Consider the following 27,287-nt stretch of genomic DNA (forward strand, 5'->3'; position numbering starts at 1 on the left):
GGAAGAGTTTGACACTTTTTGGTTTTCTCAGCCCTGTGGTTCCAGTGAGGGATAATCTCAGTTAAACATCTTCTGGGATGGTGCAATGATGATTCAGGAGAAGGCTGACAAGGACATTAGTAGAGAGCAGCAGGGAGGGGAGAGGTATTATCTAGAGCTACAGAAAATGCCTGGTCAGGAATACAAGAAATGAGAAAAAGTGAAGAGTGGAAGAAATAAGCAAAGAAAGAGAAGTAACAGCAGCACTTAACCCAGGAGAAAGAGTCAAAGTGATTTCTGAGGCAGTGGGAAGGAAGAACTGTGAAGAAGAGTAAGCTGATTTATGGGGAGCAGGAGACCAGAACTTGTCAAAGGTTGAAGGAAATAAAATAAAATAAAATAAAATAAAATAAAATAAAATAAAATAAAATAAAATAAAATAAAATAAAATAAAATAAAATAAAACAAAACAAAACAAAACAAAACAAAACAAAACAAAATAAAACAAAACAAAATAAAACAAAACAAAATAAAACAAAATAAAGGCAGTGAGCTAAGCATTCTTATTGCTGGAAGCTAACCAGCCTTCACACTTTCAAGGCTGGGCATCTCCACTGAGCACCTCGGGAAGCATCCCCAGAGGCTGCATGTGGCTGCTAGAGGAGGGCAGGGCTCTCCCTGCCTCTCTCTCCTGCAAAGTTCTTTCTGCTCAGTCCTTTTCCGGAAGGCAATACCATCTTCAGAAGATCTATAGATATGTCACTTGTTAGGGTCCTGGGAGCTGTTTCTCCTCTAGACCCCCAGAACAAAGTGTATCAAGTAGTCTTAAAATGGAAGAAACCTTGAACGCACCACTCTCTTCCCTGACAATCCTTCCAAATCCTAGTGAAGAGCCTCATCCAGGTTACAGAGAGCTCCCAGGAGGACTTGCTCTCTTCAAGGACTAGTTAGCTGTACGAACACGCCATTTGCTTTTGCATCTCTTTGAACTATCCTCAAAACACTGGAGTAATAATTGGATACCCTGGCCTGCGCAGCATGGGTCATATATGTAAACATCAAACTCAAATAACAACCCCCAAATTTAATTTATTTCTACCTAAACAAGTTCTTTTATCATAAAGCAATAAATTTGTCTTGGTGCTAGCAATTTGTTGCGGGTGACATAACACTGCAAATTGATTAATCGCTACTGTACACGACAAAATGAGAAAAGCAAGGAATTATTATGAATAGCGTCCATCTGATACAGTAGGGATTCATTATTCAAAAGTGTTAGCTAGTGGTTAGCTATCCCCTTGTTGCAGATTACATTCATTTGCAGAATCCTGCATCATGCTTACACAAATCAACAAACACGCATTTATTAAGACATGGAATGAAAGCTATTAAAATGTGAAAAATTGCCTTTTTCTTAAAAAAAAAAAAAAAAGTCAAGTTTGGCGGTAGCTTTTTTGGTGGGGGATGTTTCTATGAGGCTGAAGCAAAGAGGCTTATTCCATTATTTCTGTGTTTGTATCCAGAACCAGCCACATCGAGCTAAGTGCGTTGATATTGGCTGTTACTCTTACACTGAGCCTTCATACTGCTGGTTGGGGTGTTTGGTGTACCAGGAGTGTTGGTTAAAATTATAAGTGCAGTAAAATAGGGTTTTCTTTACCTTGTCAAGTTCTTTTTAATTTTTAGCAGTATACTTGTAACTACCAGCTTGCAGTCTTGTCTGGGGAACTTGTTCTGCTTGAGGTGAAGTACAAACATGGAACAAAAGAAGAGCTCTTCCCTCTGATAAAGTACAGAAACAGTTTTAGAGGCCAAGATGCTTCATGTTTCCCACACTGAACACTCATTTAAAGTATGAAATTACTCTGGAAAAATAGATATCAGATGCAGACTACAGAAAAAGTGTGATCTGGATCCCTTCTTTGGTTAGTGGCCCTGGTTACATGAAGGTCGTCAGTCTCTTTTGGGGTGAGAAGCAAAGCTTTGTGTGTCCATCTCTGTTGCACGAGTGATGTATTTGAGCTTGTCATCACTGTCAGGCAATCCATGTTCTCTGTGTAAGCAACTCTGGGCACAATGACACAGAAAAAAAGCCAGGTTTAGCTTTCAAGGAAGGGCATGAAAAAAATGCAGTCTTTACTTCTGTTCCTGTTCCAGAAGCTCTTGCACGCGTACTTTATGATGCCTCTACAGATAATAGGATTAAGGGCATCAAACAGCAAAGTCTCCCTGCCTCCTCCCCTCCCTCGGCACCTCCTGTCAATGCAAAGTGCTTGTCCTTCTCTTCACAAAATTGCTTCTCTCATGCACTGCTTGCAGAAAGAAACACACTAATTGTGGGAGCAGTAGCCCAGGCTTTGAACTCAGGTCTCCTTTCTTTCAGCTCTGCTCTGAAATGACACGTGTTAAATTGTTTCAATGGCTACTTGTAGTGAATCATCACTGAAATATTACCAAAAGGGGACCGTTTTAATGTTGCGAGAGTTTTGAAGTGATGTTAGTCATTCCACTTGGGTGCTCTGTATAAGAAAAGAAAACAGTACTGAAAAATGAAATCAAGCATGTGAAATAGGTGTGTTAGGTGTGCGGCATGTATTAGTGCATTCTGGTATTGATTATTGGTTAGTCTTTTAGGCCTAGCTTCATTACCATGCTGTGATTAGATTACTTGAGATAATGGATCCTGCCCTGAGAAAAATGTCTCCAAGTCTGTTACTTGGCTCCTCTGAACAACGAAAGCACAGATAGCAAAACAGTTTTGCACTGCGTGGCTTCTCCTCACTCAAGTCCACCAAAGCCATGTGGATCTCAGTAGTCCTGCCTTGGCACACCAGAATCCCTGATACCAGATCACTTAGGCCAGAGCTGAGGCCAGCCTGAGCCACCCTCCTGGTTTCAGTGCTGCTGCAAGTCTGGTCTGTATTTCTAAAGAGGATGCTGCTGATTTCTCCTGGAGCAGTCACAGCATTCAGACTTCACCAAGCTGTCCTTTCCAGGCTGATTTAGGACCTTCCTAAAACAAGAGAGTGGTATGCTCCTGGTAAGGGCAACACCCTGCTCAGGGGTGATGTCTCTTGAGGAAGAAACCTGGGAACCTTCTGACCCCTGCCCTGCCCATGCCACCACCCTGGGGACACAAAACCATTCTGCGGATCTGGGGCTCGCTGCCTGGTGCCACCAGGGGCAGCAGTGGTGAACCCGCTTACTGCTGAAACCCCAAATCTCCTTGGTGGTTAAATCAGATTGTGAGGCCGTGACTGGTTCTGTGAGGATTTGGAGGCAAAGAGATGGGATATTTTGCTTATCCCTTTAGGGACAGCTACAGCATAAAATAATGGACATTGTGTTGCAGACCAGCTAGGTTTTAAATCTAATTCTGATTCAGCAAAGTGGTTTAAGCACTTTCAAGGTGCCACCACATCACTGCTCTATCCAGAACCACAATAGGGTAATTCCGGCAGCACGTCAGCTCTTGGCCGTCTGTCTCTGTGCTAGGTAAGCCATTTCTGTCAGCCACCTACAGCTTTAATGAGAAGAGTGAGGGAATAAAGGGAAAGATCTCTGTCGGGGCAGTCCTGCTTTGCCCTGGGAGTATTTCTGTGCTGCCGTGCAGTGCAAACTTAATTTTCCTTGTCGGGTGATACACATGGACAGTACTGCCTGCATTTGGTACTGAATACTTGATATGGCTCAGTGATCCCATATAAACATTGCAGAAGCAGAGGGGACCCTGGGCAGGGAAAAGATCTGTCTCAAATCCCTGTGTCTGTCACATCACAACATCCTTCTGTAATGACATGCAAACTTCACAGGGGCTGCAGCATCTCTGTCCTGTCAGGGAGATACTTGGCTGTTAATGACTAGCTTTCCAGTGACAGCATTTCTTTTTGTAGCTTGCTTCCCTTTGGATTTCTGCAATAGCACCTACAAAATAAATAGATAAATAAAATCAATCCATCAAGGGCAGGTGGCTTGTGTAGGAGGACAGCAGGAATCCACACCCCAGCCAATTGGAGCAGTTTGGGATTTTCTTTCTTTTTTTTTTTTCCTTCTTCTTTTTTCTTTTTATTATTTTATTTTATTTTATTTTATTTTTATTTTTATTTTTATTTTTATTTTATTTATTTATTTTGAAGTGGCCAGCATCTTCCTTTCCCTCCCCTTTGGTCCCTATACATGAAGGAAGAATGGGGCTTTGCAGAGAAGACTTCCTGTTTAGAAAACAGAAAATTGACTTCATGCAGGTCAAAAAAAAAAAAAAAAAAAAGAGGGGATTGAAATTCAGTCACGAGACAGCTATAAACTAGTAGTTTTGATAGTGCTTAGAGTATTTGCATATATGCGAGGAGGGAGAAGCTGCTGAGTGTGCTCTGCTAACAGCCTCGTCTGGAGCTGGTAGAGGTCGGTGGAGCTTTGCTGAAGGCAGGGCAGCAAATCAGGCTGATAGCTGGGGAGTTGGCCAGTGGGTCTTGAATGCAAGATAAACGTTTGCGGAGGGAGAAAGTTCTCTCCGGATAGCACCGTTGCAGGAAAAAACAGCTCCTATGCATCTCTTTATCTCCTGGTTTATCTGTTGTCATTAACAGATCCGTAATAGTTGTTTTGGGATTTACTTCTGAATTTTCAGGACAAAATCCAGTGAAATGGCTATACATGGTTCCTGCCTCAGAGACAAGCCAGGGCTCCTTTACAAAGCTGCTGGAGGCAGTCAGATAGACCTGTAATTCTCTTTGGTTCCCTAATTAAAGAGTAGCGAAACCTTAATCTTTGCTATAAATGCTTTGTCAGTATGCAGTGGCAGTCTGCCTGCCAAGTTAAGTACATCAGAGGTTTCATCTCCTTACAAATGTTGACCTCCACCAAGGCATCGTAAGTTACACTGGCAAAAATACATCTTGATGTATTACAGAGACGTAATACACAGAGCTCGGCAGGGTGGACGGGGGGTATCACAGGCTGCTTCCAGCCATCACATGGGCTCCCCCGAAACCTAGCCTCAAAGTATTTAGTTACAGATGGGCAACAAGTCCGCAGGGCTTCACCACAACCATCCCAAAATATCACCCTGCAGCTCAGCCTCTGGCCTCACCTTGTTTTTCAAACCGCAGCAATTCACCCTGGAGGTAGAGCATACGAATTAGCAGTTAGATAAAAGGGACGCTCCTGGAGGGCATGGGAAGAGAAATGGGGCATGTGGATATTGGTGTAGGTGCAGATATAGGTATAGATATGGGTATGAGTATGGGTATGGGTATAGGTATAGGTATGGGTATAGGCATGGGTATAGGTATGGGGATAGGTATATGTTTGGTCCAAGGTCATCTGAAGGGCAGTGGCAGGCCAGGAAAAAGCAGTATTCCTTACACACCTTTCCCTCACAAGCTGCGTGTGAACAGCCCTTGGTCCTCCTGCCACTGGTATCGCTGCACGCTGCTCTGCTCTCCCCACGCACCTCCCAGGTCGTGTCCTTAGCAGCAACAACCGAGCAGGGGAATCCTCTCTTTTCAAGGGAAATGAGTAACAGGAGAGGTGACTGGAGGTGAACGCTCCTCATGCCCTCTGTCAATACATCATTTCACTCTTAGCAGAAGAAAAGGGAGCCAGGCTTTTATTTACCTCCTGGCCAAGCAAAGGCCAACAGTCCCCACTCTGTCAAATTACTTCGTCCTAGTAAATGCTGCAAGACCTGAACCAAAAAGTGTTTCAAAGCTGGTGAAAGATTGCCATGGGGTGGGCTCTAGCAGCTTTTATAAAACCATTGCATCAAGCTGGGGAAGGGAAAAAATGGAAGTAAGGCCATTAATCTTGCAAGGGATGAGGCACCCAGCAGAACTGCAGAGCATCAGATGTCCAGTTGCTGTGCATTTTCAATAGGAGTCGGTCACCAAACTTCTTCATACGCCTTTGGAAACCCCAGCCCAACATGGATGGCAGGGGCACTGCTTGCTCTTGCTACATCTGACATGGATGGGTGGGATATAAAGGGGCTATGTCCCAGCAGGGACAGCAGAGAGCAGTTGTGGGGGAGCTGGGGACACCTCCAAACTGCCACTGAGCTGCTGCATGGCGAGGGCACACATTGCTCCCCATCTCAGTGCTGCAAAACCCCCGGTCCCCAACTCCCAGCCCCACTGTGCAAGCCAAGAGTAAAATGCTTTAAAGCCAGAAAGTCAAATTCTCTGTTACCAGGCATCAGTGGCTGCCTGGGGTGGAAAGCTATGGTGGGTCACCAGGAGGTAGGTGTCTGGGGCTGGAGGCAGTGCATTTCTTGTCTCCCTGGGGTGCCAAAAGCCTCTCCATGAAGCTCTTGGAGATCACTGGATCCAAACAAGCTCTGAAAGTGCAAAGTACATTTGTTTATTTTAAAACAAAGATCTTTACTAATGGAAAAATCAAATAAAAAGTGCAGGGGAATGGATGGGTAAGAGGACGAAAAATTAGAGCTGATTACATGATAGTAATAGAAATGGCTTTTGAGACCTTTTTTTTTTTTTTCTTCCTAAACCACGGAAGAAGGAGAGCGAGGAAGCAACTTGGACTGCAGTCAAAGCCCTCTTATCTCACACATTTACACTCTCCACTGCACAGATTAGTCTAGTTCACCTTTAATTCGCCTTTTGATAGTTGTAGACTGATACCAAACACTCCTGAAAGCTGACACTTGTCAAGCAGCGCATCGTACAACCGTCTCAAGTGTATGACATGAGAGAAGGATTTGAGGCCATCGGAGCTACGAAAGCTGAGGCTGGTGTGATCCTAGGACATTTTAACATGACTTGATTTTGCTATTCCTGTGCATCCCAAATACGTAAGTGTGACAGAGGGATATCTATTTTAAAAAATGCCAGAGCAAAGTGCCAATGATATATGCTGGACATCTCATATCAGAAATATCTCCCTCCACCTTCCCTTCCTTTTTGGCAAAATCTCAACGACTGAGTTGCTTTCCGTGCCCATATGTTCATGCGTACAGGCAGCTGATTCATCCATCACCCCAGAAAGCTTCTCCGTGGTCTCCTCCTTGTCACCGACACCCTCAGAGGCCCTGACCTTTGCAGTGCCAGGCTGCATTTGATAGCGAGCCGCCAGGCAGGCACGCTTAAGGGTTCAGATATGTTGTATTGCTGCTGCCTGGGCTGTCAGGAGACAAACAGCAACAAGATAGTTGCACAGCATTAAATAATTGGGGACTAAGTGGATTACTTCGCGGTACTGGCAGAACACCATACTGCTGACAGACATCAACAGAGCAGCGAGAGCAGCACATGCATTTTGTGCGTGAACAACTAGATAAGGTGTGAGCCTGCACTGTACGAAGCACTCAGCTCTTTTTGTGTTTCATCTAAATCCTGTTGTATTTTAAACCTGCTGCTTCTTGACCTACTGACAGCCAACCCAGAGAATTTCATCCTCTTTGGAAGTGAAGAACGTTGTCTTCAATCATGATCTCTTTATGATATGAAAATAGCTGTTGAAATGGATGCCCTCATGATGCTTAATCTCGTTTATAGATAGTCTGTGTTTTTTGCAGAAGTTCACATTCAGAAAAACAGTTCTGGAATTTTGTGACCAAAACAAAAGGAAACAAACAAAAAAATAAAATCCAGTGATTCCATGAGAATAGAGCAAAACTCCACTTCTACATCTGATTTTTGTGGTTTTGTTTGTTTGTTTAATCTGCAAAGTTCAAAAAATAAGGGATGTATGAAGCCTGATTTCAAGTCCTCACAAGGACTAAATGCCCTCATTTGCAGATATGACAGCAGTCCCTAACCGACCTGGCTAACAAGCTGTTTTCTGGTGAGAGCTACACCCTGCTTTACCCATCCCAGTTGCCAAAAGCCTGCATCTTCAGGGAAACTTATTCCATGGTGACTTACCTATCAGCATTGCAACTGCTGTGATCCCTTACCAATAATCACTTCCCTTTAAGTTATTTACTTTCTTTGCTGTGTTTCTCTCAATCTGCTGGGTTACTTTTGGACATAAGGGTGTGCAGAGGTCATGCACACAGGACAGCCAGATGCAGCCCAGGGCTCTCCAGCTCCTGCCCGCTGTGCTTGCTCCCAGTCTGGCTTTTCTTACGGTCACAGATACTGGTGAAAGCTGATCCCTGGGTAGCAGTGGACTTCCATGGAACAAGGGGCTTCTGAAATTTCACTGCATGTCTCAAAGCACGGACCTCAATCTTGTAACCAGAAGATGAGATTTAGTGCCCTAGTACTTAAATATTTTCCTGAAAATGGGGGCTTCCAAAGTGTCTTAAATAGTCAGAATATTTTTGCAAATCCATTATTTTAGCTGAGATCTATATTTGCATGTGTCTGATGGTGTACTGACACTCTCCCTGCATCTGATACACTTGTACAGGTATGATGCAGCCAGTGTTTGCTTCACACTACAGTGGCATAAAGCTCAAACATCACAGAGTAACATCTGGTGTGTTGTAAAAGTTGAAATAGCTTTTTTCTTTCTTTCTTTCTTTCTTTCTTTCTTAGTTTAATGTTTGTTACTCACTGAGAGGTACTGCAGGACAAAACTGATTTACACTTATTCTGCCAGGGTGTTTAAGTACAAACCTTCATCTGTAAATTTATGCTCATGTACAGGAAGAGAGAAATGCTGTAAGGGCTGTGCCACCAGTTCGTTTTGTTGCTTGCAGACACATTTTCCCTCTCTGCTGTCCAGGTTTGTTTTCCTGTTTCTAAATGAGCCTGTTGGCCAAGAAAATCATGTATACTTAAACATCTGGCAAATTTACCATGAAATCATGACGGTTTCCAACAGAGAGCCTGGGAACAGGGTGGCTGCCTTGGGGATCTCTCTGCCTCTTCAGGGACAGAGCCCAGGAGATACTTCCCTGCACTCCGTGGGCATCGCTTTAAGCAAAACAGAGGCAACACAAGATGTGATATTGGCTTTTGACTTAATTTTGACTTGAGTGAAGCCAGCCCTCTTACATCTTTTGCCTCATTAGCTGGGCAAGTGGCCCAATATTGCTTTCCCTTCAGCAGGAGCACTGGGTTTGATACCTGTTCATTGATGGTTTGGGGAACGTGGAAATGTGGAAATTGCATGTCAGACAGACAGACAACACAAGCCTCACTACCTTAGAAAAATGTGGTGAAAGTTAGTCAGGAAAAAAAAAGGCATTTTCTTGGAGGCTATTGCTTTTCCATCACTTGCCTCTTGCTGCAGCCCTGGATAAGAGAGTTTTCACTTTGATACTCTTCTAACCATAGGACTTGAGTCATCAACCTGTACTGCGCATAAGATCCGTGAATCTTACCTGTTTGTACTCTTCTTGCTGTTGTACCTCTGCTTTTTCTGTAGCAGCTAATGACGAATCAGAAACCAACCAAAACCGTTTGTTAGGACATGCTTTGCAGCCAACTGACCCAAAAAAAGGTCTTCTTTTTAAAGAAAAAAATATTTTTCTTGCCTTTATGAGATAAAAGTTTGTAGCTCTCCAAATCCTCCCCTTTCATCCATTTCATCATCCCCCTCCTGCCTTTCCCATACATCTTTTTATGGCAAACCCAGCCATGCAGGGTTTGGCTTGCTCCTCACAAGGATCCTTTGTCCCTCCCAAGGTCACCCGAAATATTCCCCCCATTTCTGCTTGCTAAACAGATGGAGCTGCTCCTGGTCCTTGTTGCTCACCCTCCCCTCTCTCCCTGCCATTGCCACGCACCACATCAAATAATTGTTGTTATAACTTGCCTCCTTCCCCAACTAAAATATACTTGATTGGGAGGGAGAGGGGGAACAGGGAAATAGCTGGGTTTATTTTAATAGTTTCCACTCTCAGTTCAGTTTTATAGTACAGTATATTTAACTTTAACGTATGGACAGCTGGATGCATTTAACAGCACAATGGAAAGAATTTAGCAAGTATACATTACAGGCCATGTATTTGGAGCTGATCACCACATATTTCTTCATAATATTTAGATGCGCTCGTTCTAGATTGTGTTGGGCTGATCAAAATATGTTTGTGTCAGGTAAGATTTGTCATAGATGAGTCTCTTTATTTCTTTACTTACTAAAACTCTTCCTACAGGAAGAGGCTCAGTTTAGCTGATATCAGCAAGTTCAGCCTGATGCTTTCGATAGGGTTACTTGCCTTCTCTGCAGAAGCCGAAAAAGCCATAAATACACAGAAACATAGGGGCATACTCTGAGCACAGACTGTGGACACATTACTCCCCTTGTGTCACCTTTGCCAGCAAACCACTTGGGGAAAAAAGCATCACCGAAGGATCAGGATCTGCCCCCCACACCCCACACACTGTAATGATGGGAAACAGCTACCACCAGGAAACAGAGCTGTAAATCCTTCACCTCTTTCCATCGGACCTGCAGCCCTCTCTGAGCTGCCTGTTTTCCCTCTTGCACCCTCTCCATAGCACTAGGGAGATTTTTTTCAGTGTCAGCCAGTCAAGCAAGGCAGTAGCCTTCTCTTTTTCTCTCAAAAATAAGAATAAAGGGGATTTTCAGCAGTACTTTAAAATCCATTTGTCTTTTATTCAAAGCAAGCAAACAAATGATCAAAAAAAAACCACCCTCCCTTCATTATTATAAAATAACCTCCTTAACCACTTCTATGCAATTCTCCCAGAAGTCTAGGTGCCTGAACAACACAATTTTCTCAAATTTATCTTCTTGTCTCTATTTGGTTACTCAGTGCCTATTGCAGCAATGCAAACAGAAGGCAAATCAGCCAAGAGACTTGCTAGCATATTTAGCCAGCTTTCTATCTGATGCTGGAAAATATTAACAGTTTCATCTTGCAGAAGACTTGTTTTTTTTCCCTGTGTGTGTTTTAAAAGTGTTGTCTTCCCCCACTACTGTAGGATCACATGATTAATACAGACAAAATGTAAGGGTTTATATTTACAAGGTATTCTTATAAAAATGTCAAAGAGATGCTGGAGCCTAAGGAAAAGCAATACTTATGATCTGGAGAGATTCCAACAAGTAACATAGCTCAATCACGCTTTCCAAGCTGTGAGCGAAAGCAAAATTCAGTTATTTGGGAGATTATGATGATCTTAGATTTGTTTGGGGAGCTATGTTGCTTTGCCTCTAAGCACTGGAGGAGGGAGGAGAGAAGAAGAAAGATGCTCAAAGAGAAAAAAACCCTTTGGAGGAAAGACCAAATTGTTGGAAACCTCTGAAGTGCTCGCATTAATGTCATGTCATTACACCGTATTGCTGCACAGGTTAATATAATTGGGTTACTGTGTGTGAGCAATGATCCATAGCATGTTATGGCACTGAAACAAATGACATTTAACCAAGAGATTTGTAAGGCACCTTGTTATCTGCATGGTGAGCAATTGCAACGGAGAGTCAGATTGCTAGACGAGCGACTGACAAATTAGTTGTTGGGTTTACTGGACAGCCTGGATTTATAACTGCACAATTCCAACATAATTTATTAGATCCATAAACAGACATATCCAGTGTTTTTACTTAGATTACACTTCTATTGCAGCCTCTGATCCTGTCTGGTTGCAGTGCTGTTACAGGCTGGTTGTGTTATTCATGTAACAGTCCTCGGCTGGGGGTAAGGTGAGCTTAGATTTATAAGTTGCAGGTTTCTAGCAACAAAAATGTCTACAGTCCAGTTCATACAAAAATAATTTGCAGATGCATGTGTTTCCCATCTCCCAACCTGAGGGTCTCCAAGGAGGGAAGGATGCAAATGGAAGAGAAATATAAAAGATACATAAAAAGATGCAAAGATCTTTTTCCCCTTCTATCTCCTCATAGAACAGATGTTGAAGCCCCTTGCCTATATTTTAAATAACAAAGACCAAAAAACTGAATGAGATCTAGGGGAAAAATAGGCTCAGTCTCACGCTGGTGGTCATGGTGGTCTGCTCCCGCCTTGGCCTTTGGGCGAATGAAACCTCCCTGCTCTGTTCCATCTCTTCTGGGCTGGGCTGCAGAGCAGAAAGCTCGGCATTGCCCTGGCTGCAGGACAAGGCTGTGTCCTTTCTGGAAGGGCTTTCTTTAAAACCCTCATTGAAAAGGAGCCCACAGCTTCCCTGGGTAGATTGTTCCAAGTCTTTAACTTGTGTCGTTTCCCCAGTGCCCATTTGCTATGAGTTAGGCCAATGACTTCTTTACTTTCCCAAGGGACAAAGAAAAGAAACTCATCTCGCTCCTCATGGCCCCCTCTGTTAGTTTGAAGGACAGCGATGGGGGCGTCACCACCGTGTGCCCCTAGTTGTGCCCCACACTTTCCCTTTAGGCCTTTCCCCTTCCCGCAGGTCTTTGCCCTGTCTGTGCAGCTGTCTTTCAGCCTTGCAGCCATTCCCCATCGCAGCCATCTCTCAGCCGAACATCGCTGGCGGTGCCTGGTGCCCAGGGCTGGATCCAGGCTCCCCTGGACCTCTGGAGGTCGGGTGAGGGGAACAAGTGTGCCCCTCCAGTTTTTTTCCTTTTGAGGAAATGATGAAATCTTGCCTGTGTTCAGAGCCTTGGCTCACAATAACCTTTTTATGAGGTGATAAAATGGTCACCTTTGGGCTCATGGCTGCTGACTTAGACCAAAACTACAAGCCCGAGACTACCACCCAGGAGAGCGTTCTTGCTTCAAGTCCAGCTGGCATCTTGGGATCACTTGCTCACTTTCCAGGTTAGAGGCCAGTTTTGTTTGGGCTAGATAAAATCTGGAGAGATGCCCAAAATTTTTGGATGTCCCTCCACAGCAAATCTGACTCCACTTCTTTTGGAAGTTTGCCTTTCTCGGGTTAGGATTTGAAAACTCCTCTCATAGGCTGGTTGAGTCAAAAATAATGTGAGGTGACTTGCAAGGCTGGCTCCTACTTTTGGCTGTAAGCTGGTAAAGGCTTTGGGTTAAGTAATGAAAACAAGAGAGGAATCCAAAGCCAATCAAAGTGCTGGGAAACCATGAGCTGTGGGTGAGTTTGAAATCCCAGCTCGGGATGTGGATCTGAGTGAGCATCTCTGCATGTACTTGGGCTGAACCGCCGGTATCAAAGAGCCCAGGACCGTGTTCGCAAGTTGTAACTTGAACAAACTCTGGCATTATGGACACAGTGCTGCAAAGGACATGGTTTGGGATGGAAAGTAGGACACAGTCTTGCTGGTATAAACTGGTGTGGTCCCAGTCCCTCAGCCATGGACACAGCAGAACCCATGCTGCAGGCTGAGCCTGGGTATGGCTCAGCCCTTCGCTGGCTCCACAGCTGCAGCTGCCAGCAGCGTTGTTGAACAAGTCCATCAGGGGTTCCCCTTGTGTAGAGCTATTATTGTTAAAATAAACATGCATTTAGCTTCACCATATAATATTTCACAAGGCTGAGGCACAGCAGTTGGAACGCATCTCCCCCAGCCTTGAAGTAGGAGGCAACGCGAATCGACGCGCTGGAGCATTTTCAAGGTAAACACTGAAGGGTTTTATTGATGCAGGCTTTGGTGTGGCTGTCACTGCGGTGAGGGTGCTGCGTGCTGGGACATCTTTATGTCTGAAACAGCACAGTGCAAACTGATCCCAGCCACGATTCTTCTAAACATATCTAACAACTGCTGGAGGAGTTTGGTCTGGTGTTGTCAGATGTGCTGGATGCTTCAGTCTGTGCCTGAACCAGTGTAAAACCTTGGCTCCAGTATGCACCAGCTCCTGTCACTACTTGACCTTCTCCTGACACATAACTTGTCTTCTGGAGGGACCAGTCCTCTGTATGGAGGTGACAGCTGCTGTCACCTTCCTGACCTTGGAGCCACCTGAATCCCTGGTATTGCTCTATCTGATGCAGGTTTGCCAGCCTAGTACAGAGGATTCGGCCATGCCACAGTGTATTTTGTTCGTGTGTGTGCACATGCATGTCTGCATACCTGTAAGAGAAAAATTAGCCCTGCCTGCTAATCCAACCCTGTCACCCTGGGCAGTTTTTGACTTGTTGCTTTGTTGGAATAACTTGATTCATTTTTAATATTTTAAAACATTACAGGCCAAGTTCATGCCTGATTTAGGATCACTTCAATTAATCTACTGATGGGTAAAGCTAGTGAAAAACTTAGAACTAAAGCAGAGCAAGCCAGCTTTCTTTCTTGTTTTCTTTGAAGCAGATTCTATACAAAGATGCAATAGCAGATTTTACATAAAAGTGCCTGATTAAATCAAGGCCCCAAACTATGCACTTTCATTTTTCAGTGTTCAGAAAAAAAGAAAGAAAAAAGAAAAAAAAACACTACTGGTTTCTGAAAACAAAACTCAGCAGGGTTTGCAGAAGGAAACATGGATGGCAGTGGAGGAGGAGAGATGCTCAGCATATGGAGGGGTTAACTAAATGTGAGCCTGCAATGCTGCTGTCATATTTGCTAGGAAGATTGGGAAGAAAATCCTAATGGACATACTGGAAACTGGTAATGCATATTGGTTATGTGTACAAAAAGGACACGAAGCCAACAGAAGTGGCTAATGAAAAATTATGTGAGCATTCAGCAGAGAACATTACTCTAAGTCCTGATGGTGGTAGAGAGATGTGAATGACGCCGGTCAGGTGAAGAACTGGAAGGCCTGCTCCAGTATCAACTTTCAAGCTGACTGCTGCCAACACACTTAGGAAAATGTTGAATCAGAGCTGGAAGATGAGATGTAGCATTAGGGAGATGTAGAGAGACATTTTCTTAGCACAGACTTCAACCACGAGAAAACACCCGTTTGTTTTACAGGTGAATAAACAGCCATTTCCTTGAGCAAACCCAGTCATACAGCAGCAAGCGATGCTATTACTTAAGGTTTCATTGAAAGCAAAAATTCATGCATGTTACCTCTAACAGGAAAATCTGAGGGCTAGACCCACATAAGACAAGTCTTTGTTGCTCCCAGACACTTGGATTATCGTGGCTTTGGGCACAGGATTTCTCTGTGCAGCACTTTGGGCTTTATGATGTTGCTTTGGGCCTTCGCTGGTTTAGGCCTTGTTTGAGGAAATTAGGAACCATCTTTCTTGAGGAGGGATGATATTTCCCTTAATTTAAATAGCTTTGAGCAAACAAGTACCAATTTGGATGTGCTTTCTCATTTAATATTTGTCTGATTTATGCTGCTAAGCAGCCCTTCTGCTCTCCTGTTTATATACCCTCAAAGCTCATTTTTAACTACAGTTAATCATGCTGAAGCAGAATGTAACTCACAGCGAGATGATGCTGGCCAAATTTTATAACATGGGCTACTGTATTGGATGTCAGCTCTGCCACTAAAAATAATCACACTGGGGCAGGCACCTCCCCCTGCCAGCAAAATTTAATGCCACTTTGTAAAATCCTGGCCAGGTGAAGCCTCAGAGGGGCATGGGAGATGTTCTCCGGCATTTTTGGGGAAAGAATTGGTGTTTCCAGCTCAGGGATTGAGAGCTGCTTGCTCGAAGTATTGACAGACAAACTGCTTGGACACGAAGCAAGCAGAAGTGACTCGAGTGCAGAGTACTTTGCCTTTCTGACCTGGTCACAGTTGAGGCTGAGAAGTGACAGACTGAGCACTTTTTAATCTGTAAATGCAGTTGTTTGCTGTACCACAAAAGAAAGTCCACCTGCAGCTCCACAAGAGCTAGGTAGGACCTGGAATTAAGGAAGGTGCAAGACAAATGCTTTGTGCCACATCCCTTTCCCCGCACAAAAAGTCCCTCAGCCTCCTCCTGCCCCTGACATAGATCTCCCCTCTGCCCCAACCACCCTCCCTGGTGCTCCTCCAGCAGCTCAGCAGCATCCAAATACACCAGGGAAAAGCTGTGCACCAGCAACACCCTAGAGCCAGGGCGAAACCCATATTTTTATTTCTGGAAGACTGGATAAAGGGAGAAATAAATAGAGATGTGTGAGAAGGAGGCTGAGGGGTCTGCTGGCAATTGAGAAATACCTGCACATGCTTTTTTGCTTGTGGTGTGGTGGGGAGATGCGGCACAGCCTGCACAATCCATCTGCCATAGGGATGTGTTAAACACACTCAACATTTCAGCAATACACCAAAAATGGGTAAACAGAGGGGGACCACGGTTCATTTAGCCACAGCTAACCAAGGGTTTCTCTTTCCTCTGAGACATAAACCATGCAGCTGGGCTGGGCAGGCAGCAGCATCCTGGTGCAGGACACGCAGCTGGTGCTCAGCCCTTGCTGAGCACCATGTTTGCTGTCACGGGGCTGCTCCTGGGGTCTGAGTGAGCCTGTCTCACCCGGCTGCTGCCATGGAGGTGTGTGGTAAGCACAGACCTGGTTCCCCTCTGTCCTCACTAGATGCCAAGTCTTGCACAACATTACACCTTTTTTTTTGCAGTGTGTGTTTTTCCTGCTGGGATGAGGACCCTTCCCAGGTGGTGGGATATAAGTATCCCCGGAAACTTGTCAGCCATAAGAAGTGAACAAGAGGCTTCAGCAAACAGAAGCAATCAGGTTTCTCACACCTCCCCAGAACCATCCCAGCTACGTGTGGCAGCGCTCCCCTCCACCTGTGGCTTCCAGGGTCCTGCAGCACCGGGGCTGTGCAACAAAGCCGGGAAACATCCCTGCTGCAGGAGAGCAGCCGCACCGCCAGCCACCCATTTGCTTATCTTTCTGCTCAGACATATTCCTTTGCTCCTTTCGGGTGCAAAAGCAAATCCAACTGGATTTTCAGGGACATGGTAACAACTGCTCCCAAGGCCCGCACTCGCTGTTCACAATGCAGGGAATGCAGGGTCGTTGGTCTGGGGGAGCAAGGAGGAATATTGCACATGCCTCCTAGCAAAGCTTGCATGACTTCCATAGGCTTCGTGCCAAATTATTTGTTCTTTGTTCCTTCTTGTTACAACACCAGGAGGAAAAACAAAAAGAGAAAAAAGAAAAATCACCAACAACCAGGAAGCCCTAAGTTCTTCTTTTTCCTATGGTACAGAAGTGGGGAGATACTTCTGTACAACACCTGACAGCCTACAGAGAAAAGCTTTTTCTGTGGTTGAGTCCTAGGGCCAAACATGTCATCTAGAAGGATACAAAAGCTTTTACAGACTGTCATTTTTCTAGCAATTATAATTTCACACACATTTACCAAAGTACAATTCTGAAAAACAGGAAAAATGACAAGGAAACAAATTATATTGCTGCTTTTAACCAGCACATGCAGATCAGGAATCATATTGCAATCAGTTGCCAGAAGGACCGTAGTATTGCTGATTATTTATTTTGAGTGGCAAATGCCTACAGAGCTGCACAAGCTTTGTTTTTGAGGCAGCAGCATGTGCTCTGCAAACTCTGACATCTGAATTTGTTCCCTTTTCAGGCTTTACATTTGAAAGTTGGCTTTGTTATCAGGTTTCTACAGAAATGTGTTGGTGGGATAACTTTAACTGGTACACTTAATCTTCTCTGGTTAGTTTTATTTTCCTTCCCCACCCCTGAAGTTCAATATCTCTATGACAAAACAGAAGAAAAAAGTTAACTGCTAATCCATCAGAAGTAGAGCTTGCTGACAATGACACCTTTCGTTAGAACCAGCTTCCTGCACAGAATGAGATTAAGACCAGCCTTGTTTTGTTATTTGCCTTCCCTTGAAAATCATTGTAGATGCATTTCAGGTAGCAAATGCAATAAAATCCAGAAAAATAACTTTATAATCAGAATGGGTCTCATTAAAAAGAGAATCCATTTCAGAGACTGATGTAAGAGGTGAATTATAGATTGCCAAGTATAGGAAAGGCACCAGCTTCTTTGTATGGATGTAGCTAATGGAAAAATGTGTACTCATTGCCACAAACCGATGGACAGGGTACAATATATAGTAGACAATGCCAATGTCTCCCTTCAGTATAAATAATCAAGGAATTTTCTTCAATGCTGAAATTTCTACATGTGAGTTTGTTTCCACATGTTTTCCACATTTCTGACTCCCAACACATCTGGTTTTCCAGTGCTAGTTCAACACAAATTGTCCCATTGTGTAAATCTGTTGATGTCAATAGAATTACATCAACTTTAAATTAAGAGATCTGCCCACAGTATCTTTTTGGTTTAAGTGGTGTATGAGATATATTTTCACAAAGACAAAGAATTGGAAGCAAAATGCTTTCTGGTGGATATTAGAGCTATTTATGTCCTGTTCTATTCAGTTCTTAATTGCTGATCAGGAGCTGAAAGCACACGAAACAACACTTGTGTGTATGTTCCAGGAATAGTTTTTGTTATGGTGGGATATCCCCTTCAAATATCCTATAAGAAATGGAAATGTTGAAGTGTGTTACTGTTTTGTTCATAGACATTTTGAGGATGTGCTTTGGCTTTTTTCCCCAGTTCCTTGGGTATTTAAAAGAGAAATCATGATTTAGGAATTATCATAGTCCCTAAATAGAGTCATTCAATTTGTGTAGGAAATGGACACGAGTTCAAGACACTGCAAATGGGACCACTGCCATTTTAACAGTTGCATACTTCCATATTTGCCTTCACTGGGGTTAGGGCCTACAGTAAAATTCAAGGAAATACTTGGAAAAACTTGATATCACCATGTCTTAAAGCCCCAATCCTGCAAAGCCTTATCAACACGTTTTATTTTGAGCACATGACCCATCCTGTGGAGTTCAGCACCCTCAGTGCCCAGTACGTTAGGCTTTGAACTAGTTTCTAGGAAATCGATGCTGCCTGCCCCAAAGCATCTCACTGTAAGTAGAACAGGTAAAAGACCAGAAGAAAACATTTTTTTCTTCACTTGTCTTATTTTCAAATACAGCAAAACTAATACCTTGGCTGGTTTATGTTTCCATGGATTTTGATTCAGCAAATGTACATTTGTTATCTAATATTTATACTGCAATATACATTTATACCCAAAGGGGTGTTCTGATACCATTAGGGGAAGATAGTAAATGTGCCTACAGAGGTCTTCTCAATCTTGATCTACTGTTCAGAGCTAAGGTTAATAAAGGAGCCTCACTCCAGCTTACTCTTTGGGATTTCTTTTCACTCTTCATTTTTTGAATAATGTGGTTTTGAGGTGTTAATTACAAGATCCTATTTATGTTAAACTTGTGTCTACTTTGAAACTTAGCCTCATCACACATATAGTAAATGTTTTTTTATTTTTTATAAAGAATAAAATCACTATCTGGTTTTATGGTGATGACAACAATCCCAGTCAAAAGTAAAGAATGAAACCAGAATCGCACGCGCTGTATTTTATTTATATTGGGCTATCCAACCAGCAGTTACTGTTACCCATTTAACAGAATATGCTTTTATCAGTATTGTCATCCCCTATCTTCTTCTGGTACAAAGTCAAAGTCTTGTCCTAGACACCTACCCTAAATTAGGTCACACAAAGGAATCCAGCATCTGTGTGATAGTCCAGGTCATGCTGCTATTTGTGGAATGGATATTAGTACGGTCTTTGTGAGTGCATGATATATGAACTGTATGTATTTCCTTGATAAATTGTTTTTAAATATTTCCTCCTTTTTATTAATTGAAGAGGAAACTCATGCATCAATGACATTTTTATGCTGGTTTACACATAAATTATTTCCCTGTGATGTTCATTTTTATTATTATTGCCGATATTATAGCAAATGCTTTTTTTTTTTTTTTGCCTTGTAAACAAGATTTTGCTTACAGCTAAATGAAAAGAAGCGAAGTTAATCACGTTGAAATAATAGGTTTAAAAAGGTAATTCAGTAATGTTTGGCTGATGTTTAATCTTCCCCAATAGAAGCCATGCTGAGAGAAATGACAGAATTCTCTTTTTGTAATTAAAGAGTATTCATCACCGGCAGGGCAGCTGAAGGAGAGCTCAAATACTGCGATGACTGCTTACGCCTGGCAAACACTTCTAAGCAGGGGATTCATGGTTTGTTAAGTGACAGTGGTGGCCGCAAACCTTGAAAATGAAGAGCATCATCAGAGCTTTCAGTGTGAGAGCTTGATATTGGGAGTCTCATTTTCAGGAGGGAATGAAATTTTCTCTAGACCCATTAGGAAGGATGCTTCCCATCAGACCTGCCTGAAAACGGCACGCGTCTCTCAGCAGGAGAGTAGTAATAATCACCCAAGATATTTCTATTGGCCTTTTTCCCACTGAGTCTTGGTGTCTTACTGTAACCTGTTTCTCTGTAGGACAGTCCCTGAAGGAAGTTGTACCTGCCTTGCTTTTGAGATGGAGAACTGAGGCTTGCTGGTTGCATGCAGTCAAGCACCTCCATCCTTAAAGACTTAAACACTAAGGCTCTGAGTTGTTCAAGATCATGAAAGAAATATATGATAGAGCAGGGCCTTGAAGCCAAGACTCCTGAATTAGCTTTCCCATAACTTCATCTTAGAATCATAAGATCTTCACAGAACAGCCTTCTTTTCACAGCGCTGTGCCTGCTAACATCCATCCTGGGCTCTCTGATCCATCCTTCGTTCCCTCCCGTGTGAACATACCTGTGCTTGGTCACAACACACTTTGTCCCAGGTACTGTGTTGCAGGATGAAAAGATTCAGCAAAGAAGCTTCTGCTTCTTGTTCTGCTTGTTTTATGAGAGTTAAACATTCCAGCAAGCAAAGTCACATTTGTCAAGTTATACCAGATTCTCAAGCTCTGTTGACCAGCACACTGCAGAGCTGCATGGTGCTATTGGAATTAGGTGTTTCAGACAGAAAACAGCTCTCAAAGCTCCTACAGGCTGTCTGTCATGTGAGGACCCCTTAACCAATTCATTCTGAACTTTATTGAAGGGCCTGTAGTTGACATCTCACCTGTCAGCTTTGAGGACAACGCTAGGATTTCATGGTGGCTGCCAAAATTCTGTCTCCTTCCTCCCACCTTCTGCAACCAAATTAATAATGGTGACCAGGAGGTAGAGAAAGGAGAAAGCAATCTCCAACATTTAGTTACTTAAAGAACTACCTGAAATTCCTCATCCGTCTTCCTTGTAAGCAATCAACATTTTCTCTTCTTTCCTGTATAATTCATTTCCAAATCTGAAACTATGGTCATACGTGTACCTAAATTCCTCGCAGAGGCCAGCCTGTTCTTGCTGGTCTTCAGTACCCAGGACATCAACACATCCCCAAACAACCTACTGATGTGCAATGGCAGCTATGGTTATAAGGCCAGATTTAAGCACATCTTGCAATGTTGGAGTGTTTCACATGCCAGGTTGTTCATTATCGGTATCTATATTTCATATTTCCTGATCCACTTAATGAGTTTTTCAAAGTGGGCTCATATCCTAAATTCCCCTTACTGGAAGTGTGTCTGAGCTTGACCTGACTGTCCCGCGGGGAGAAGCACTCTATCTTCATTATGCTATTTTTTACCAAACTGTTTGGGATATGGTGTGTTTTGGTCATGCATGCCTGCTTGGTAAGACAGGTAATTATTGTTGTTATAGAGTAACTGATAATAAAGTGAATTTTAAGAAAAATAGTTTTCAAACACTGCCACAGACCCACCTGGGGAGAGTCTAGATTAGCTGGAGGGGAATGGTTCTTGGGAAAACAGTTCATCTCCTTTTGAGTGAGGAAGTCCTGTCAGAATCACGCTGGCTGTAATTGCATCAAAACAGAGCAATATTGAGTCCGAGCCTGATCCCCAGCCAACTCCTCTGAATCCATCATCTCTGGTTTCGGATCTGACTGCTCTTCCCTTCTACTTCTGAAAGAAATCCAGCAAGGGGCAGGACCCAGGAGTCCAAAGCCCACTGGGACCAGTAGAAAGATTCAAAGGCTTTGAAGCTGGTCCACCTCCAAGTCCCCCGCCGCATGTTAGCTGCACGCTCTCTTTCCATGCTTGAACAAGCGTATAGTTCCCAGCCTCTCAGAAACACAGTAGTTTTTTGCATTTGTCTTTAGATTTGTTTTCTGCTTGGCAGCTGAATGGGCAATTTGCAGCTCCCCATGAAGAACAAGCCCAGTGGGCAAATGGCATTTAGTTTGTGAGCTTTGCATGAAAGTTACATTTCTTTTTTCCCCTCTGTAGTTCAAACCTCCAGCAAACTTCCCCCTGCAGCTCTGGAAAATATAAACAATCCTTCTGCTGTTAGAAACCAGCATGCTCAAGCTTTGATTTGTGATTTTCTAGGGAAGAACAGTATCATCCTTCAGCAAGAAGATCGGCATGCTGGAGTCACAGAAGCAGGTCAGTCTCATACAGCATCTAATTAGGCAGATCTGTATTGTTTTGCCAAGCAGATGCATCCATCACCGAACATTAGATGCTGCACCAGCCAGTAACAACAGCTACTAGCTCCTTAAAAATGCAGAAATTGGAAATCTCCTTTGCTTATTGGCTGGTGCTTTGATCCATGCAGTAACAATCACTTTCAAGGTATCAGAAAACAAACCAACTAGCTGTGCTTGAGTTCCTTTAGTGGTTCCCTACCTTTGGGATCTGAGTTTAAAAGCACTTAGTAGCAGAAGGAAAGCAATCAAAATGTTTGATTCTTTACCTAGGCAGGTTTTCATTCTTTCCTACCCTTTTTAAGATCAGGTTGATATTTTCTCAAGGAATTTTAAAGATAATCAGGCATAAAGTGTACTTGGTGGACGAGTGATTCTCTTCAAATCTGTGTGCCAGATTTGTCAGTCTCTATGCACAGTCCTGGCTGTGGCCAACCAGCCACAGCAACCTCAGCGGCAAAAGCAGACAATTATCTGCCCACAGATGCCAAGCCCAGGATTTTCCTTAGGCCATGCAGCAGCCAAGCCTTCCTGGTGCCCTCCTTTCACAGGAAATGGCCAAGAGTGTAGCAGACCCTTCTGCACCATTCCCATCATGTCCCTGTGGTGGGATCCCACACTACACCACTCACAGCCTTCTTGATCTCAAGAACATTTCTTAGGGTTTCCTAGAGGTGGCCTAGGTTGTTTCTCCAGGTGGACTGGTGACAATGATGTGCTCTTACCCTGCCCAATTATCCCCATTTTATTGTCAGCTGATTCAAAAGTAGTCAGGTGCCTAAACACCAATATCTAGTACCACGTTTACCTGTGTTCATGGATAACTGTGTCATCTCCATGGTCCTACTGGTAAAAATAATAATAACAATCACAGAATTACAGAATCACAGAATCATCTAGGTTGGAAAAGACCTCCAAGATCACCTAGTCCAACCTCTGACCTAACACTAACAAGTCCTCCACTAAACCATATCACTAAGCTCTACATCCAAGCGTCTCTTAAAGACCTCCAGGGATGGTGACTCAACCACTTCCCTGGGCAGCCCATTCCAATGCCTAACAACCCTTTCGGTAAAGAAGTTCTTCCTAATATCCAACCTAAACCTCCCCAGGTGCAACTTTAGCCCATTCCCCCTCATCCTGTCACCAGGCATGTGGGAGAATAGACCAACCCCCACCTCGCTACAGCCTCCTTTAAGGTACCTGTAGAGTGCGATAAGGTTGCCCCTGAGCCTCCTCTTCTCCAGGCTGAACAATCCCAGCTCCCTCAGCCACTCTTTGTAAGACTTGTTCTCCAGACCCCTCACCAGCTCTGTTGCCCTTCTCTGGACAATTTATTATTACTTTCCACCATTTTTAGTAAGAGACTTCAGCTTTCAAGTCTCTTGAGCCTTTCTGGAGCTTGGGATAGTTTACGCTCCGAAATCACAGCAGTTTAAGAACAAATGATCCCTTGTGGCTCATATATTTGCTACGCAGCCACAACGTTGCTGAACAACAAGAGACCACAGTGTGCCATGGGAAAGGTAGTCTGAACAGAGCTGGGAGTGCAAGACGTAGAAACTACTGTTTGTTAACACATAGCAGGCCCTTTCCAAACCAAATACTTTTTTCCCAGTCCAAATGCTTTATTATATTATTTTTTGCTAAAGAGTCATTTTTTTCTGTGGAAGACTTTCTGCTTGTCCATTTTCATAAAAATGAAAAAGTGAAAATTGCCTTTCCATCAGCTCCCCTTTAAGGGTTCTACGGGACTGACTGGAGAGAGCACCCACAGGCCTCATCACTGTTGAAAACTACCAGCATCAGCCCAATAACCTGTTTGAGAATTACCTGGACTCAGTGTGTAAAGGGATTTATTTATTTATTATTATTTTTGAAAAAAAAAGAGTGCTATGTATTACTAAGTTTTTACAAGGTTACGAAGACGTTTTTATTGAGGAACATTTGCAAGTTTCAGATGGCTGGCAGATGTGTTAAAGAACATATGATTCAAATAGAAAACCTTTCTTTTTATTGCCGAAACACTAATAAGAGTGCACTTTAATATGCCTTAATGTGTTACTCCTTAATTGACAGCAGATGTTTCCTGAACAGCATTTTTTAAAAGACGTGCCGCACTTCAAAACAAGAAGAAATAAAGCCTTACTGTACATACAAGAGCTTCCAAAAACAACGCCTTCCCTTGCCAATAATTGTTTATAAAAACAGCGTTCCAGATTATTTGAAAATCAATATTAAGTCCCATGGAATATGTCAGAGTAAATCTGATGTTATTTCAACAGAACCTTAACATAGTCAGTGTTCAAGGTCTCCTTTTGCTTTCCTTCCAGTATCCAAAATGGGAAACATCATCTAGCCCTTCATGCTTGATCTGAAGGGAATTGGAAAAAACATCCAGCTCAATGAGAAGCCAAGTGTCCGTGTATTTGGCCAGACAGAGAGAGAGCTTCCAGCAGGACCAACTACACCTCCAAAATCTTACCTGCGGTGCAGTAAGATTGTTTTTCATGCTCCCATGGATGATACTGCAAGCTCTGGGACATCCTCATCCCCCCTCTACTGGAATGGTCTCACCAAAATGGGAGAGTTCCCTCACTGTGTTGATTTGATTTTATATTTAAATGCCTGTAATAGCACTAAATAATGTGTATATATATGTTCAGCAGCAGGAGGTAAACATGCAAATTAAGAAAAAAATATGGAATTTTACAATCTACAATAAAGGAAAGAGAAAAATATAAACAAATTATTGATGGGTAAAGATCAGAGGAAGATTATCTTTTGTAAGCACAGACCGCAGGAGACCTGCTGATGTCCTGGGAAAATAAGACTTGCAGAATTTTCCCCACTGCTCACCAAACCCAGCCGGGAGCAGCCCTGAAACCCCCCATCCCCACACCACGATGTGCGCCAAGCCCCAAACATGCCCGTTTGATGTGTTTGTAATTGTAACATACTGGGTTCCCCAAAGCATGCTGTGAGCTGCGATTTGTGGTAACAAATGACAGAATCCATAAATACAACCAAGCTGTGGTCAGTGTTTATTTATTTTTATTATGTAAACAACCCATCGGTTTGGGTTATTACAGTTTAGCATTAAAAGCACTTGATCATTTAAAATGACTCGATGTTATCAGACTTTTTTTTTTAAACCTTGTTAAAATACTAAGTAATTGACAGTGCTTTTTGTTATCCTGCTTATAAAATACAAATCATTAGGGCAATAAATATTATTCATTTAGAACTGATGCAAACCAAATGTTTTCTTCCTTAAAATACTCATAAAAGTGAAGTTTTATCTTCCATCTGGCAATGCCTCTTATGCCAAAATGTTCTGAGTGGAATTGCATTAATAAGAAGACATCAAGAGAAATATGTTACTTGTATCCTTTAATATGCCTTTGTAAACTGAGATACACATTGGACTTCTATCAATAAGCATCTCTACCTGTGGATTTTGAGAAGGATTAATAGAGAAGAACCATTATAGGATGAAAGGACAGAGCATGCTGGGAGAAAAATGAAAATCAAACATCCACCAGTGCAAACACTTCCTTCCAGGATAATATTTAGATTTTATTTTATTTTCTTAATTTAAATATATATATATATAAATAAAATGTTTAAGCCCATTTTAGATAGCACACATCTGCACCGCAATAAGGCTGTTTTCAAAAGTACAGCTCTCAGTGGGATATTTATTTAATTCATATTGGTTTTGGACCTCAGCCTATAATGAGAAAAGATATGGGCACATGCTAGAGGTGGTGGCTGTGACTTGGACTTTTTTGAACATTAAAGCAGAAAAACCTTTTGCGTGTAGGAAGGGTTTAGTGAAAATTCAATAACTTTTTCTTCAGACCCCGTGCTTCAGAGCACTAATAAAGACAAGAGAGAACTGACACAGACACTGAATTCGTGACCAAGCTCCTGGAAAATGCCAACCAATTCTGGCAGGAGTTTTCCAGCATTTCTCTCTTCAGATACTTTTTACCTCTCTGTTCAAATCTGATTTTAAAACCAATTTCCACACCCCTCACATTATTCACATCTGACGTGTGCTGGGACGATCTCTGCAGAGGCGTCCAACTCACCTCCATTTCTGTGTTGGTCAAAGACCTCCCCAAATTGAACTAAAAGTAGCCCATTTCAGCCAAAGCACTGGGTCAGCACAAGGGCACCAAGTGCTGAGCTGCCTTCAGAGCCTCCCGAGGCACAGCCACAGTGTCATGGCTTGCCCATCACACCCCCCACTGGGGGTTTTGCACCAAATCCATCTGTTTTGATGGAGTTTTAGCACAGGGGAGAAGGTAGAAGGCTTTCTCCATGGGGCAGGGAGGTCATGGCAGTGGGCAATGTCTGGGGTGGCAGTGGGGTGCTCCGTCTGTCCTGCAGGTGTGCAGGTCAAAACCAGTAGTGAAATGGGGAAATGTTCCGCAGCCAGGTACCATACATCTTTTCCTTCCTGCCCTGTTGTGAATCTTACCCATTTTGCTGCACCTTAGGGTCCAATTCAATGACTGAAATTGATTTTTTGGTACTTCAGTGGCCTTGTGCGGAAACCAGAGGTATTATTTTTTATTGAATACAACCCTTAGAGCACTAGCTCACAAGCTCTCTTCAATACACCATAATAAAGTAATACCAATATTTCCCAGCTCTCCATAACTTCATTATTCTGTGTCTCTTTGGGACGCTAGCATCTCTTACCCAGACTTGATCATAGATGGTGGATTTCACATCTGATGCTCTGTTTAAGGGCTTTGCCTTTTGCTGTGTGTGTACGAGCTGACACACACGTGCACGCACTTCCTTACATTATCTGCTCAGCATTATCTGTCAGAGTCTACAGATAAAATAGCACATCCATGTGCCAGTCAGAAAAATGCACTTGACTTTTGGGCATTGTTTTCATTAAAGCACGATCAGGACCTGGCCGCAGACTCCAAAGTGTGAATGGAAAAAATTTCCCTGTGTAGGAATCTCAGCTGACGTGCAGCTGCCGAGGTCTGCATTCCTTTCAGTTATGTTTTCCCTGAAACCATAAATAGTCCCTAAAGCCAACACAAAACACCCTGTGACGCCGAATGGAGATAACGTCCCACCACTGCCTCCAGCCAAGGTAGCCACCTGCACCTCCT

General features: G+C 43.1%; 1 protein-coding gene across 1 annotated transcript in view; it reads left to right on the plus strand.

The window, feature by feature from the left end:
• The window catches only part of LOC310882624 (uncharacterized protein), a 46,319-nt gene extending 20,769 nt beyond the window's left edge, over positions 1-25,550 (plus strand). The window contains exons 4-5 of the mRNA XM_083801614.1: positions 22,046-22,102; positions 24,477-25,550. Coding sequence (XP_083657740.1) covers positions 22,046-22,102; positions 24,477-24,521 — 102 coding nt within the window. The 3' untranslated portion in view covers positions 24,522-25,550. The remainder of the gene's footprint in view (positions 1-22,045; positions 22,103-24,476) is intronic.
• The last annotated feature ends 1,737 nt before the right edge of the window (positions 25,551-27,287 follow it).

This window comes from Anser anser (genome assembly GCF_964211835.1).
Source record: "Anser anser genome assembly, chromosome: 16".
NCBI classification, from domain to species: Eukaryota; Metazoa; Chordata; class Aves; order Anseriformes; family Anatidae; genus Anser; species Anser anser.